At 39.5% G+C, this 12,663-nt stretch overlaps 1 protein-coding gene and 1 pseudogene across 1 annotated transcript in view; both read left to right on the top strand.

Moving 5' to 3' along the window:
* The window catches only part of LOC124554111, a 171,749-nt gene extending 166,107 nt beyond the window's left edge, over window positions 1-5,642 (top strand). The window contains exon 8 of the mRNA XM_047128177.1: window positions 5,496-5,642. Coding sequence (XP_046984133.1) covers window positions 5,496-5,590 — 95 coding nt within the window. The 3' untranslated portion in view covers window positions 5,591-5,642. The remainder of the gene's footprint in view (window positions 1-5,495) is intronic.
* A 6,260-nt stretch (window positions 5,643-11,902) lies between these two features.
* LOC124554282 lies at window positions 11,903-12,020 on the top strand (annotated as a pseudogene).
* The last annotated feature ends 643 nt before the right edge of the window (window positions 12,021-12,663 follow it).

Here is a 12,663-nt window from a genome sequence, read left to right as displayed (position 1 = left end):
CCACTACAATCTTTGACCCAGAGCATGAGGAAGCAATCAAACGGAAAACTTTCTCTGAGCCTTCACTACAGCCCTTCTCAACGTTTTATCTGAAAAGAGGGAAACAATAACAACAGTTCTAAAAGCTCCTACGACGTTCTTTGGTGAGCACGGATTCACATCTATATCGCCAAGCCGACGGACCTATCCTTGCATGAGACACCAGGAAACACGATTTTACCTTCACATTCAAGCCTAGGAAAGATATTGCCATTGTCTGCTTTGTCAATGCATTTGGTTTATGAGCGGAAAACAAACCCCTTCAACACTCAGAAAGAGAAAAATAAGTTAGCATTATAGCACATTCCTGATTCCCAGGCAGAGAAATCAGTCTACACAGCTATTTCTGTCACCGACTTGACCAAACCAAAGCAGGCCATGGTAGAAGTTGAAATAGATGCGTTGCAGTCTTTCATATTAAACACCTAGCTGCATTACAATTCAACTTGCAGTAAAATCTAAACAATCATCACGCGATCGAGTTAAAAATTAGAGCCCAATGTAAGAGGGACAACGATATATGTACCTCATACCAAGGAACTGCCAATTGATCTCATTATTTAAGTACCATCACTCGGCCCCACTAAAGTCACGGGAGACTCAGCGCGAAATCCACGATATTTGCTGACAGAATCGAACAATAAAATTGGTAAACTACTTGTAGCCATTTTGATTCTCACCAAACTCAGAAATGACTCCCCCCAGCTACTATAAATCACTATGGCACTTCTGTCTTAGATCACATAATATGTACACCATAAGTACCAAGATGCTGAAGCGAGACTGAATTTGGCGACAGCATAGCTAATGAGTACCTGCCATTTGTTATATGAACTTCAGCTATTAACCGGAAAAAAGGGGAAAAACTTAAACAACCATAGACTCATCAAATCGGATCATCGAAAAATTCAGATTGAGAGGGTTCAGCACAAAACCTAAAGTCTCAAGTATTGAAACCAGTTATTATAACAATTACAACAACAAATAGTGCAAGCAATGTAACCTGGTATAGCTGAAAACGGCTCTAAGAACAAACACACCTTACATACATAATAAAATTAAATAAAAAGAAAATTCTGCAGACAATACAGCGCTAACGAAACAGACGTGCTAAGATCAGCTTAAATAGTCTCAATGAGCTAATAAGAAGAGAAACCCACCAAGTGATGGGCGAGGAAATCACAAGGCTAGTCGTTTTTGGAAAGAATTTCAAAAGAGCCATAGTATACCATTACCGACCACCACAAGAAAGTCCCTCAAAGAGCTAGAGAAAAAGAGTCACGATCATCCATAGTATCCAAAATTCGACAAAACTCACGAAGAAACGACACTCCAAAACCGATCGTAAGATTAAGGAATCTGAAGTGGAAGAAAAGCAGCTGAGGAACTAGAGGCACAGGAAGATAACTACGTAAATCACACCTTTCACAAGACACCTGCCTCAAACACATTAAAAAGATTCTTCATCCCGGCCATGAAACTGAAAACAGTATCTCTAAAATAGAAGCAAGCTAAAATGAAGGTGATTTCCAAACCTGATAGACCAAAAAACAACCTCAACTCATAGATTACCGTGCTGTTAGGGAAAACTTTCGAGCCAGACTAAAAAATTTCAAGGAATAAAGCAACATAATCCCACAAGAACAAGCCGGATTCAGCGGCAACCACAGCACGGGTAACTCGGTCCTAGGACTGAGCAGCAAAGCGATGCAGGCTCAACGCAGCACGGCAGAAGCAACGGCAGCATCTTCAACATTCTTCTGTAGCACTTCCTCTCGAAAACTGCTATTGTCTTTTCTCTAAACTGGTTATCATCCATGTTCCACTTCCATACATGGCTACAGTCCATAAACACAGCTTCATAAAAGACTTCCAAAGACTTAAGTCTATATTTGTAGTTAACAAATTTTTCTTTCTCAGAAATACTTTTCTTGCCATTGCCAGTCTACATTTTATATCCTCTCTACTTTGGCCACCATCAGCTATTTCGCTGCCCAAACAGCAAAACTCATCTACTACTTTCAGTGCTCCATTGCCTAATCTAATTCCCTTAACATCATCTGATTTACTTCGATTACACTCCATCATGCTCGTTTTGCTTTTGTTGATTTTCATCTTATATCCTCCTTTAAAGACACTGTCCATTCCGTTCAACTGTTCTTCCAATTCCTTTACTGTATCTCATAGAATTACAATTCATCAGAAAACGTCAAAGCTTTCATTTCTTCCCCCTGAAATTTAACTACTACTTCAAATTCTCTTTCATGCGCCTCGACTCATAACTGCCCTCTGGTTTCTGTACAAGTCGTAAATGGCCTTTGGTTCCCTTTATTTTATCCCTACTACCGTCAGAATTTCACACAGGGTGTTCCATTCACCATTGTCGAAAACTTTATCTAAATCTACAGATTCTATAAACATAAGTTTTAACCCATCTTCTAAGATAAATTGTATGGTTAGTACTCCCTCGCGTGTTCCCACATTTCTCTGGAATTCAAATTGAACTCTACCAGCTTTCTCATTCTTCTGAAAAGAATTTCTGTTAGTACCTTGCAACCATGACTTATTAAACTGATAGTTCTGTGATTTTCACACCTGTAAGCAACTGCTTTCTTTGGAATTGATATTATTACATTCTTGCTAAAGACTAAGGGCATTTCGCCTTTCTCATACATCTAATACACACATGGAAGAGTTTTGTTGTGCCTGGCTCTCCCAAGGCTATTCATAGTTCTGATGGAATATTGGTTACTCTCACGGCCTTGTTCGGACTTAGTTGTTTCAAACCACTGTCAAATTCTTCTCGCAGTATTACATCTCCTATCTCATCTACATTTATGTCCACTTCCCTTTCTGTAATATGTGATATAACTGATATAACTACATTAGAATTCCGTATGCTTGACCGATACCACCTAATAGCATATCTTGTCTGAACGTATAGGGACAATTAAAACACACTCTTTCGTTAAAAATAAACACAGCAGAGCAGCTTGAAAACCGAAATTAATTTAATGAAGAGAGACTCTCTCTCGTTACTTATATACAAAATGGGTATGAGCAGAAATTAGAAAGTGTAGCTGCCTTTTCGGGCCTATCATCTGCTTACGACACTGCTTGTTGAGAAGGACATCTTTAGGAATTCCCGATTGTTAGCTCATGTCGTAAATTTAAGGACTTACTTTATAACATCTTAAGCAATACATAATTTCATATGTACTCTGACAAAGACAGATGCATGCTACTTAAAACTGAATTATTGTTTACTTCAAGTGCCTGTGCTGGGGTCACACCTTTCTGGCCTGTACGCTCACAGCTTAACAGAACGTCTTCAGGAATATTGCTTTATCAGAATGAGATTTTCACTCTGCAGCCGCGTGTGCGCTGATATGAAACTTCCTGGCAGATTAAAACTGTGTGCCGGGCCGAGACTCGAACTCGGAACCTTTACCTTTCGCAGGCAAGTGCTCTACCAACTGAGCTACCCAAGCACGACTCACGCCCCGTCCTCACAGCTTTACTTCTGCCAGTACCTCGTCTCCTATCTTCCAAACTTAATAGAAGCTCTCCTGCGAACCTTGCAGAACTAGCACTCCTGAAAGAAAGGATATTGCGGAGACATGGCTTTGCCACAGCCTGGGGGATGTTTCCAGAATGAGATTTTCACTCTGCAGCGGAGTGTGCACTGATATGAAACTTCCTGGCAGATTAAAACTGTGTGCCGGGCCGAGACTCGAACTCGGGACCTTTGCCTTTCACAGGCAAGTGCTCTACCAACCGAGCTACCCAAGCATGACTCACGCCCAGTCATCACAGCTGTACTTCTGCCAGTACCTTGTCTCCTACCTTCCAAACTTAACAGAAGCTCTCCTGCGATTTATGCAGATGACATTAGCTTGGCTGCCTAGAGCCACAACGTTTCTGATGCTGAAACCTCTTTATCCACTGATTTGGAAGTCTTTGATGTATACCTCAGGAAATGGTGCCTCCACCTAAATCCACAGAAAACAGTTATATCTGCATTACATCTATGCACAAGACAGTCAGATTACTTACCAGACGTAAGATTCGGAGGCCAATAGCTCTAGACAGAACTATTAATTTAAAAGTAGCATATTTCAGTTGTAGCAGCTAAAGCCAAAACGAGAAGCAAGTCTTCAAAAATTTGGTGGTACCTTATGGTGAGCTAATGCTCGTGTTTTAAGATCCACAGCTTTAACCTTATTATAGATGCTCTCTTACTGCAGATTATTGTTCGACCAGGATCAGTAGTGCTCACACTAAGAAGATAGATGTGCAACTCAATCAGGCATTACGAGATGTATTCAGAGTACAAACACTCTAAGACTTCCTGTTCTCAGCATCACCCCACCTCCAGCTGTAAGAAGATCAGCTCTCCTAAAGGTCTGGAAGAACAATCACAGGAATTCTCAGCTACCCATTCACCGAGATACTGCACAAGCAGAATACCAACGCTTGAAATCTAGGAAAATCTCATGGTGCACAGCATAAAACCTTGTGTCCTCTTTCATTGTCAATCATTCATGGAAAATTGAGTAAGAGCAGTCATCAGTAGTCAACAAACATCTAGTCAAGGACCCTTTCATACAGACAGACGGATTCGATCTTCCAAGACGTCAGTAGAGGTTAATGAAATAGATTATCACTGGACAAGGCAAATGTGCTTATATAAAGTAGGGAGGCAATGTTCTTTTACAGACAATTCTATGTCACTTTCTAATTATTCCATTTGCCCTAGCCTCAATATTATCATAACAACAAAAAGGTCACATGTTGCAACACCCTCTGAGGCGGGTGCATGCCCTGCCCCCTGTCATGACCTCACATGATGATCCAACTGTGCTAATCCAGAGAGCCCTTTATCCTCAAATAGATTCTATTATCTCCATGTTCAATCATCAGGATATGTATGATAACAGCATATGGTTCCAAACATGCAAATGTAAGATTAGTATATCTTTGTGAATGTGAAATTATAGTAGAAAATGAGAATGTTCGTCATAATGCTAAAACACAGTTTAGAGAGATGAAGTAGAGAGAGCAATGTAGCCGATGAAGCGCACTGAGAAGTCGATGACAACAGACTATGTTCTGGCTCAAATTCCTCCTGACATGAACATCTGTAGAAACAAGGCAACCATCATCAACCTCTATGATAATCCTGTATTGAAGTCCTCATCAACATCACAGGACTCTTCACAATGTATGTATTCAAAACTTTGAAGTGTTATGAAATTGTATTGGCAATGGATTGCGACAGCAAAGTCGATGGCAACGATATGTGAAAGCGTTATTTAACGATGTTATAAGTTATGTACATGAAATGTACCATACAATATCATTTAGACCAACCCATAAGTGAATGTATGCTTGCAGTACCGAAGTCTCCTACCATAACTCCTGTAAATATTAAACATGTAGAACTTGGTTTACAGATGGAGAACCAAAATATATCCTTCATCCTGTTGGTTTGAACAAAATGCAAGCAGCATTTATAGGGTACAAAAACGCTATTTCAACAATACTGTAGAGATGTAAGGCAGAACGAACAATAAGAAATGTGTCAACAACAACTTTTTTTATTTCCTGTATGTAAAAATGTTAATAAACATAATTATTTACAATGTATATTTGTTTTTATTGCAACAAAAGCATTGGGAAACTAATATTATGCAAGATACTTGCAGATATGTTAAACAATTCATACTATTCTGCAAAAACTCAAACAGACATACATAAATATACTCACTCACTGAGTGAATAGTTTGAGTATGGCAGAGGGTCAATAAGTTTCGACAATATAAACACACATTTAAAACAGTGTAAAAAGGGTTCAAGTCACTTGAAAATACCAAGACACTTAAAGCAGAGATATGAGCAACTAAAGAGGGTATTGACTTTGAGAATGAAGGTTTAGTAATACTACTTTTAGGTTTTTTGAGAGGAGAACATCTAACTTTGGATGCTGAAAAGGTTTACAAATCTGACCTGCCTGTAAATATATTCCTGAAAATTCATGTTTAATGCAATGTCGCAAGAGATATGTATTTAAAGGATAAGCTGCTACATACAATTTCTGTTTCTATTTTTTTTCCTGCAGTTTGTGCTGGGTACAAAATATTAGAGACTCCACCTGATCTTATGTATCTCCCTGTAACTGTTCGAACATTGCATATGCTTGAGGTGAATGTTGTTGACCAAGACAGTCAACTTGCAACTTCTGTGGAGAAGAAATAATCTTACAACTAAATTTGAAAAAAGGTGGTGGGGATATGCTATAAATGTGGTATATGCACATTGCAGAGCAACACTTGTGTGTGTTAACTCGTTACATCAACATAGGCAAGGAGGTGGCCATGGTGGGTGCAGCAGAATGATGTCAGTGGGAAGTCTGCTGCTATTCTCACTCCAACGCCTACGTCACATAGAAGTTGCAGAAGCAGCGTGCCATCACCTGAGCATGGATGTTCACTCTGGGAAACACACCCACCTCTCACCCATTCTGGAGGTGCACAGTCGGTAAAAACGATTCGACTGCAGTAGAGTCCCATCAGTGGTAAGTACAGAAGTACCAGCAGCAGCTCCAGTAATGAAGACCAATTGCTTGCGATCAGCCAGACTGCACACCTAAATTATTCAGTGATTTGGTATTCTATTAGAAACAGAATTGCACAAGCTCGTATTAAGAGTGCTGTTGGATATCTGGAAACCCCCCCCCCCCCCGCCCCTTACATTTCTGCTGCATGTAAATCAGTCTGGAGGCAAAGGATATCTAAAATTTAAAGAACTCTCAGTATTCTTCAAGTAAGTTTAAGCAATGCTATGCTATGCTGTGGGTTTGCAATTCCTACACATCACAATGTGACTGAGATGGCAGTCATACATTTGTAGAGCAGAATAAATGTAGAACTGCAAAGCACCTCGCTCACTGAATGGTAAGGGAACTATGTCTATGACCGCTTACGAACAAGGTTATCAGAAATCGAAGAAAGAGGCTCTGGAAAGTATAAAGTAACATGCTGTTTTTGGACGTTTTTGCATGCATCCAATATCAACGTAATGAGAGTTCTTCATAAATAAAAATTCCAGGAGATACTGGCTATTAAAGTAATAAATAAAGATGAATTCTGTTTTGCATAGTGTGGGCTGTGAGAATAATTTGGAGACCATCTGGAGTGCTCTGGTATTATATACGTGAAAGCATTGGTTATTCAATGAAAATTCAGCACATCGACAAATTTGATGAGCAGAATATGCATATCTCTATTCATATATACACCTTGGATGCATCCAAGGATAGTGATGGTAAGATTGCTCATAAAGTTGTTGGCTCCCTGCATTTTTCAGAATTTGCAAGGCAGCATAAAAAACATACAGATTTCACGATCATTTCTGATGAAAGAAATACAAAGCAGAATTACTGTTTGATAAAAAACCTGTTATCACATTTTATTTTATCACAGCTGAATAAACGTCATGGTGTACAGTACATCTGCAGTAGATATTTCAGTACATTTGACAAGAGCGAAAATTTTTCTGAGCAGTAGCATGACAGTTCTATAAAAGCTCCCCATTGTATAGACAGGTGATGATAAATACACAAAATTTAAAAATTTTCTCCTCAAACAGAAACTACCATTCACTTTCTACTCAGACTTGGAATTTGTACTCAATCTGTAGTGCAATCTGAAGAAGATCCCAATATTTCACAAACCGCTATCACAGAACAACATGTACTCTTTGCAGTAGCATAGAAAGCCCAATGTTCATACGATCCATCTCTTCACCATATCGAATTGTACACTGGTACAGGTCCTGCAAGATGGTTGCTCTCTGAGCTGGAAGAACTTGCAGTGAGACTGATGATCTTTATAATACCTCTGTTCATATACTCGAAACACCTGAAAGTCATTCATTATATGAGAATGCGTTTGCAGTCAACTGTAAGATAAAACAACTGAAAAAGTTGTTAGGGATCATTGTTATTTAATTATTAAATTGTGTGGTGCAGCGCACAACTCGTGTAATTTGAGTTATAAACTTCCCTGGCACATACAATTCGAGCAGATAACATGTTCATTTCCTCACTAAACACTTGAGTGAATTACGTTTGCCTGAAGATTCGGTTAATGTTATAGCCAAGAACCTGAAAAGTGCATTTCATTTTCAAAGAGTATAACGGGAAATATCACATTATGGACAGTATAGTTATCTGACAAACTTATGACATACATCTCAGGACGCAATCCCAGCACCCAAGGAGCAACATAATTGTCTGATAATTCACAGGCCAACGATGGAATAACTCTTTTGGTGAAAATACCTCACTCTTATGTTTTTAGGGAGGGAAATCCAAATATGATACTTAAAAAAAACTGTATTACCCACCATTTCTTCACGTTTTACAGCTAAATTTATAAAATTAAGCGATTTTTAATGAATTTAACAGCTTTTATGTAGTTAAAATAATTTAAAAAGGAGGTGTAATGAAAGTAGATGACGTTGGTAGCACTGCTGAAAAACATTTGCTTGCTAAAAAAGGCCGATTCTATTTTTTGTTAACAGATGGAGTCTTGTTTACTGTCAACCTAACCTCACTTTCCCCTTTCCTGTACATGTGGTCAGTACAATGTCTATTCATGGTTGTAAAAACTCTGCTGATAGTTTTTGATAGATTTGTGGTGAAATTGTGATTAAAAAACACCAAAGAAACATTACAGACTCAGTGAAAAAGGTTTGCCTACCATACTTTGGATCTAAACTTAGTGATCAAATAAAATCTTGGGCGCCACATAAGGTATGTTATGTGTGTGTTGAAGATCTGAGAAAATTGTCCTAAAAGGAAAAACGAAAGCCTTTACATTTGCTGTTCCTATGATATGGAGGGAGCCAAGAAATCATTCCAATGATTGCTCCTTTAGCACTGTTGATATTACAGGTCATAATTCGAAAAAATGAAGGTAATAAGCTAAATTAACCTTCGGTAAGGCGTGGTGTACATTTGCCGGTTCCTGAAACACCAGGTGATTTAAACTCTATTCCAACAGAAGTATTTTCTGATGTACAATCTGATTTAGATGAACAAGGCGATTATGAATTCCATTGTAATATAGAAAGTCTACAGCCCAAATTATTTACTCATACCCAGCTTAACGATTTGGTTAGGGATCTGGGCATAACGAAAGAAAAACCTGAATTGCTTGGCTCTAGATTAAAAGAAAAGATCTTATGGGCAGTTGGAACCAGCATATACATGTATAAAAAGAGAGAGCAGCAATTTTCCAAATTTTTTCAATAAGAAGGTGATTTAGTGTACTGCCCAGTCTGATGAATGAGTTTGGTTTTCACCAGGACCTTAAAGTGATGGAAGAATGCTACCAAGGCCGCTGGAACACCAACGTGATGGGGGAATACTGTTGGTCACTTTACTGAGAAGTTCAGCAAACCACTCATCGTAGAAAAAGCTACACAAGAAGCTTCAAAGGAAAAAGAGAAAGAAAATACAAACCAATACCAGCTGACAAGTGAAACCTCTATTAACTCATAACATTGTTTTATTTAGCTTACAGTAAATACAAACCATGCTTATGTTGTAACAAAGCATTTCACTTCTTTCTCTGTTCACCATACAGCATAGGATTTTTATACTATATAGTAAAAAGCATATTGCTCGAAAAAACTAAGGCTTGATTTAAATTCAATTCTTAAAAATCTATAAATATCAGCTATCAAAGTAAAAAAGTTTTTTTTAAAAAAGTTTTTCGTTGGCCTGCGTAATATCTTACATAATTACCCGATGAAATGATGACATATATTTCAGGATCCATGCATAGTAGGAGAGTAACAACATAATATGATAATTAAACATGCAGGCAATCGAACCAAAACATCTGAGGATCCAGAGGTCTCACCACTTAGCAGAGTTGTGTCATTGTGTGACATTACAGCAGATTGGGGGGGGGGGGGGGGGGGACAGCCACCTCAGGGGGTGTTGCAACGTGTGACCTTGTTGTTGCTATGACAGTATTGAGAGTACTGCAACTGGCGTAATTAGAAATGAACCTTGAATTGTCTTTAAAAGAACACTTCTCCTCTATTATCTAACTGACAATTGGGGATGAGCTAGTTGTGCACATTACGACTGTGGTAGCTCCATACAGTCAATCCACCATATTGCTGCCGACCATTGTCTTCGAGCCAACAAAGGAACCATAATCGACATTCACCATGCATCACATGAAGCAATCTAATAGATAAGATAACTAGACCTGGAGATGTAAGATTGTGCTAGCCAGTGACTGTGTACATTTGTTTACAGGTATTGTATACACATATTTGTTTCTATCATACAATAAATAAATAAATAAGTGAGTGCAGAAGATAAGGATACATATTATGTTTGTTAAGAAGTGATCCTAAGTCCTTACATCCTGATTATAAATGTAACTTTTCATATTAAAAATGTAAAATACAAAAATATGGAAAGACGCTCAAGCTTGCCTGTCACCATTTGAAGACATCAAAACTGTGCGTGCTTGTTGGCGCCAATCAAATATTGCCAGAATAATCGATATTTGGCACATAAACATGCATAGTTACAATTCAAATAATAAAATAGATCTATTATTATCATGATAAGAAATAAAAATTATAAAATAAGAGCAGGATTATGTATGAGAAATACAAATCACAATGCATATGTACGTTTTGCAGTAAATTAAAAGGTGCGACTCGTATATCTACTTCTTCTTTCAAAATCATTGCCCAGTATGGGAGAAAAGTGTTGTGACTTGGCAAGACAGCCAAGCCACTATGGAAGCCGAAAGGCACGCATTTAAGCTTACGCAGGCTGGCGTGAGGTCTGGAACAGTTAAGGGAATTTATAGTAGCAAAGAACGTAAGTAACTACTGGAATACTTAACTTTAATTCATAATTGGTGAACATCGGTCTGACGGTACATGCATCACAAGATAAATAGCAAATGATAATGGCGCCTTGCTAGGTCGTAGCAAATGACGTAGCTGAAGGCTATGCTACCTATCGTCTCGGCAAATGAGAGCGTAATTTGTCAGTGAACCATCGCTAGCAAAGTCGGCTGTACAACTGGGGCGAGTGCTAGTAAGTCTCTCGAGACCTGCCGTGTGGTGGCGCTCGGTCTGCAATCACCGACAGTGGCGACACGCGGGTCCGGCGTATACTAACGGACCGCGGCCGATTTATAGGCTACCATCTAGCAAGTGTGGTGTCTGGCGGTGACACCACAAAAAGCATTTGCTTTGAACTCAAAAATTTTCCTTGACTTCCGAAAATCATTCAATACAGTTTCGTATGGCCGCCTAATCAATAAAATAACAAGAGCACGGAATATCAGTCCAGCTGTGTGACTGGACTGAAGAGTTGTTACCAAAAAGAACACAACGTATCAGTTTGAATGGAGAGAGGTCTTCACACATAAAAGAAACTTCGGGTGTTACCCAGGGAAATGTTACAGAACCGTCACTTTTCACAATACACGTATATGTGTCCTAGTATATGAAGTCGGAAGTTCAATGAGGCTTTTTGCAGATGACGATGTAGACAGAGACGTCAAAACGCTAGAAAATTGTAGCGAAATGCAGAAAGGCCAACAAAGGATCGACGTTTGGTGCAGTAAGTGGCAGTTAACCCTGAATACAAACAAATGTGACGTATTGCGAATACAGACACCTTTAGTGTATGATTGCAAAGTTAAAGAACAATCACTGGAGGCAGTTATTTCCGTAAAATATCTCGGAGTATGCTTACAGAGCGATACGAACTGGAACGACCACATAAAATTAATCTGCATCTACGTCATACTCTGCCAACGGCCTTGCTGCAGTGCTATCACTGGTTCCCGTCAGATCACCGAAGTTAAGCGCTGTCGGGCTGGGTTAGCATTTGGATGGGTGACCATCCGGTCTACCGAGCGCTGTTGGCAAGTGGGGTGCACTGAGCCCTTGTGAGGCAAACTGAGGAGCTACTCGATTGAGAAGTAGCGGCTCGGGTCTTGTAAACTGACATACAGCCAGAAAAGCTGAATTGCTTGGCTCTAGATTAAAAGAAAAGAACTTATTGCCAGTTGGAACCAGCATATACATGTATAGAAAGAGAGAGCAGCAATTTTACAAATTTTTTGAACGAGAAGGTGATTTAGTGTACTGCTCAGACATTCCCAGTCTGATGACTGGCCACATGCCCCTCCTTATCCGCATCCAGTGACCCCTGTGGGTTGACGACGACACGACGGCTGGTCGGTACTGTTGGGCCTTCCAATGCCTGTTCGGACGGAGTTACATCACACTCCGCAAGCCGCGTAGCAGTGTGTGGCGGGCGGTAGCTACTGTACCACTGACTGATCCCCCCTTCCCCGCTCCGGTCGCGAATGGCGAAGCGTCTGAACTGGCTCTAATAACTCGAATGTTCTCATCGTGGTCATTTCGCGAGATGCGTGATGGAGGAAGTAGCATGTCAGATTCTTATGGAGAGTGCTCTCTCTAAAATCCAATAGGAAACTTCACTGTGATGCACAACCCCTCTCTTGCAGCGGCTGCCATTGGCATTTGTTGAGCGTCTGTGTAGCG

This window comes from Schistocerca americana, chromosome 11 (assembly GCF_021461395.2).
Source record: "Schistocerca americana isolate TAMUIC-IGC-003095 chromosome 11, iqSchAmer2.1, whole genome shotgun sequence".
Classification (NCBI taxonomy): Eukaryota; Metazoa; Arthropoda; class Insecta; order Orthoptera; family Acrididae; genus Schistocerca; species Schistocerca americana.
The sequence above is the reverse complement of the archived record's forward strand: the minus strand, read 5'-3'. Positions and strand labels throughout refer to the sequence as shown.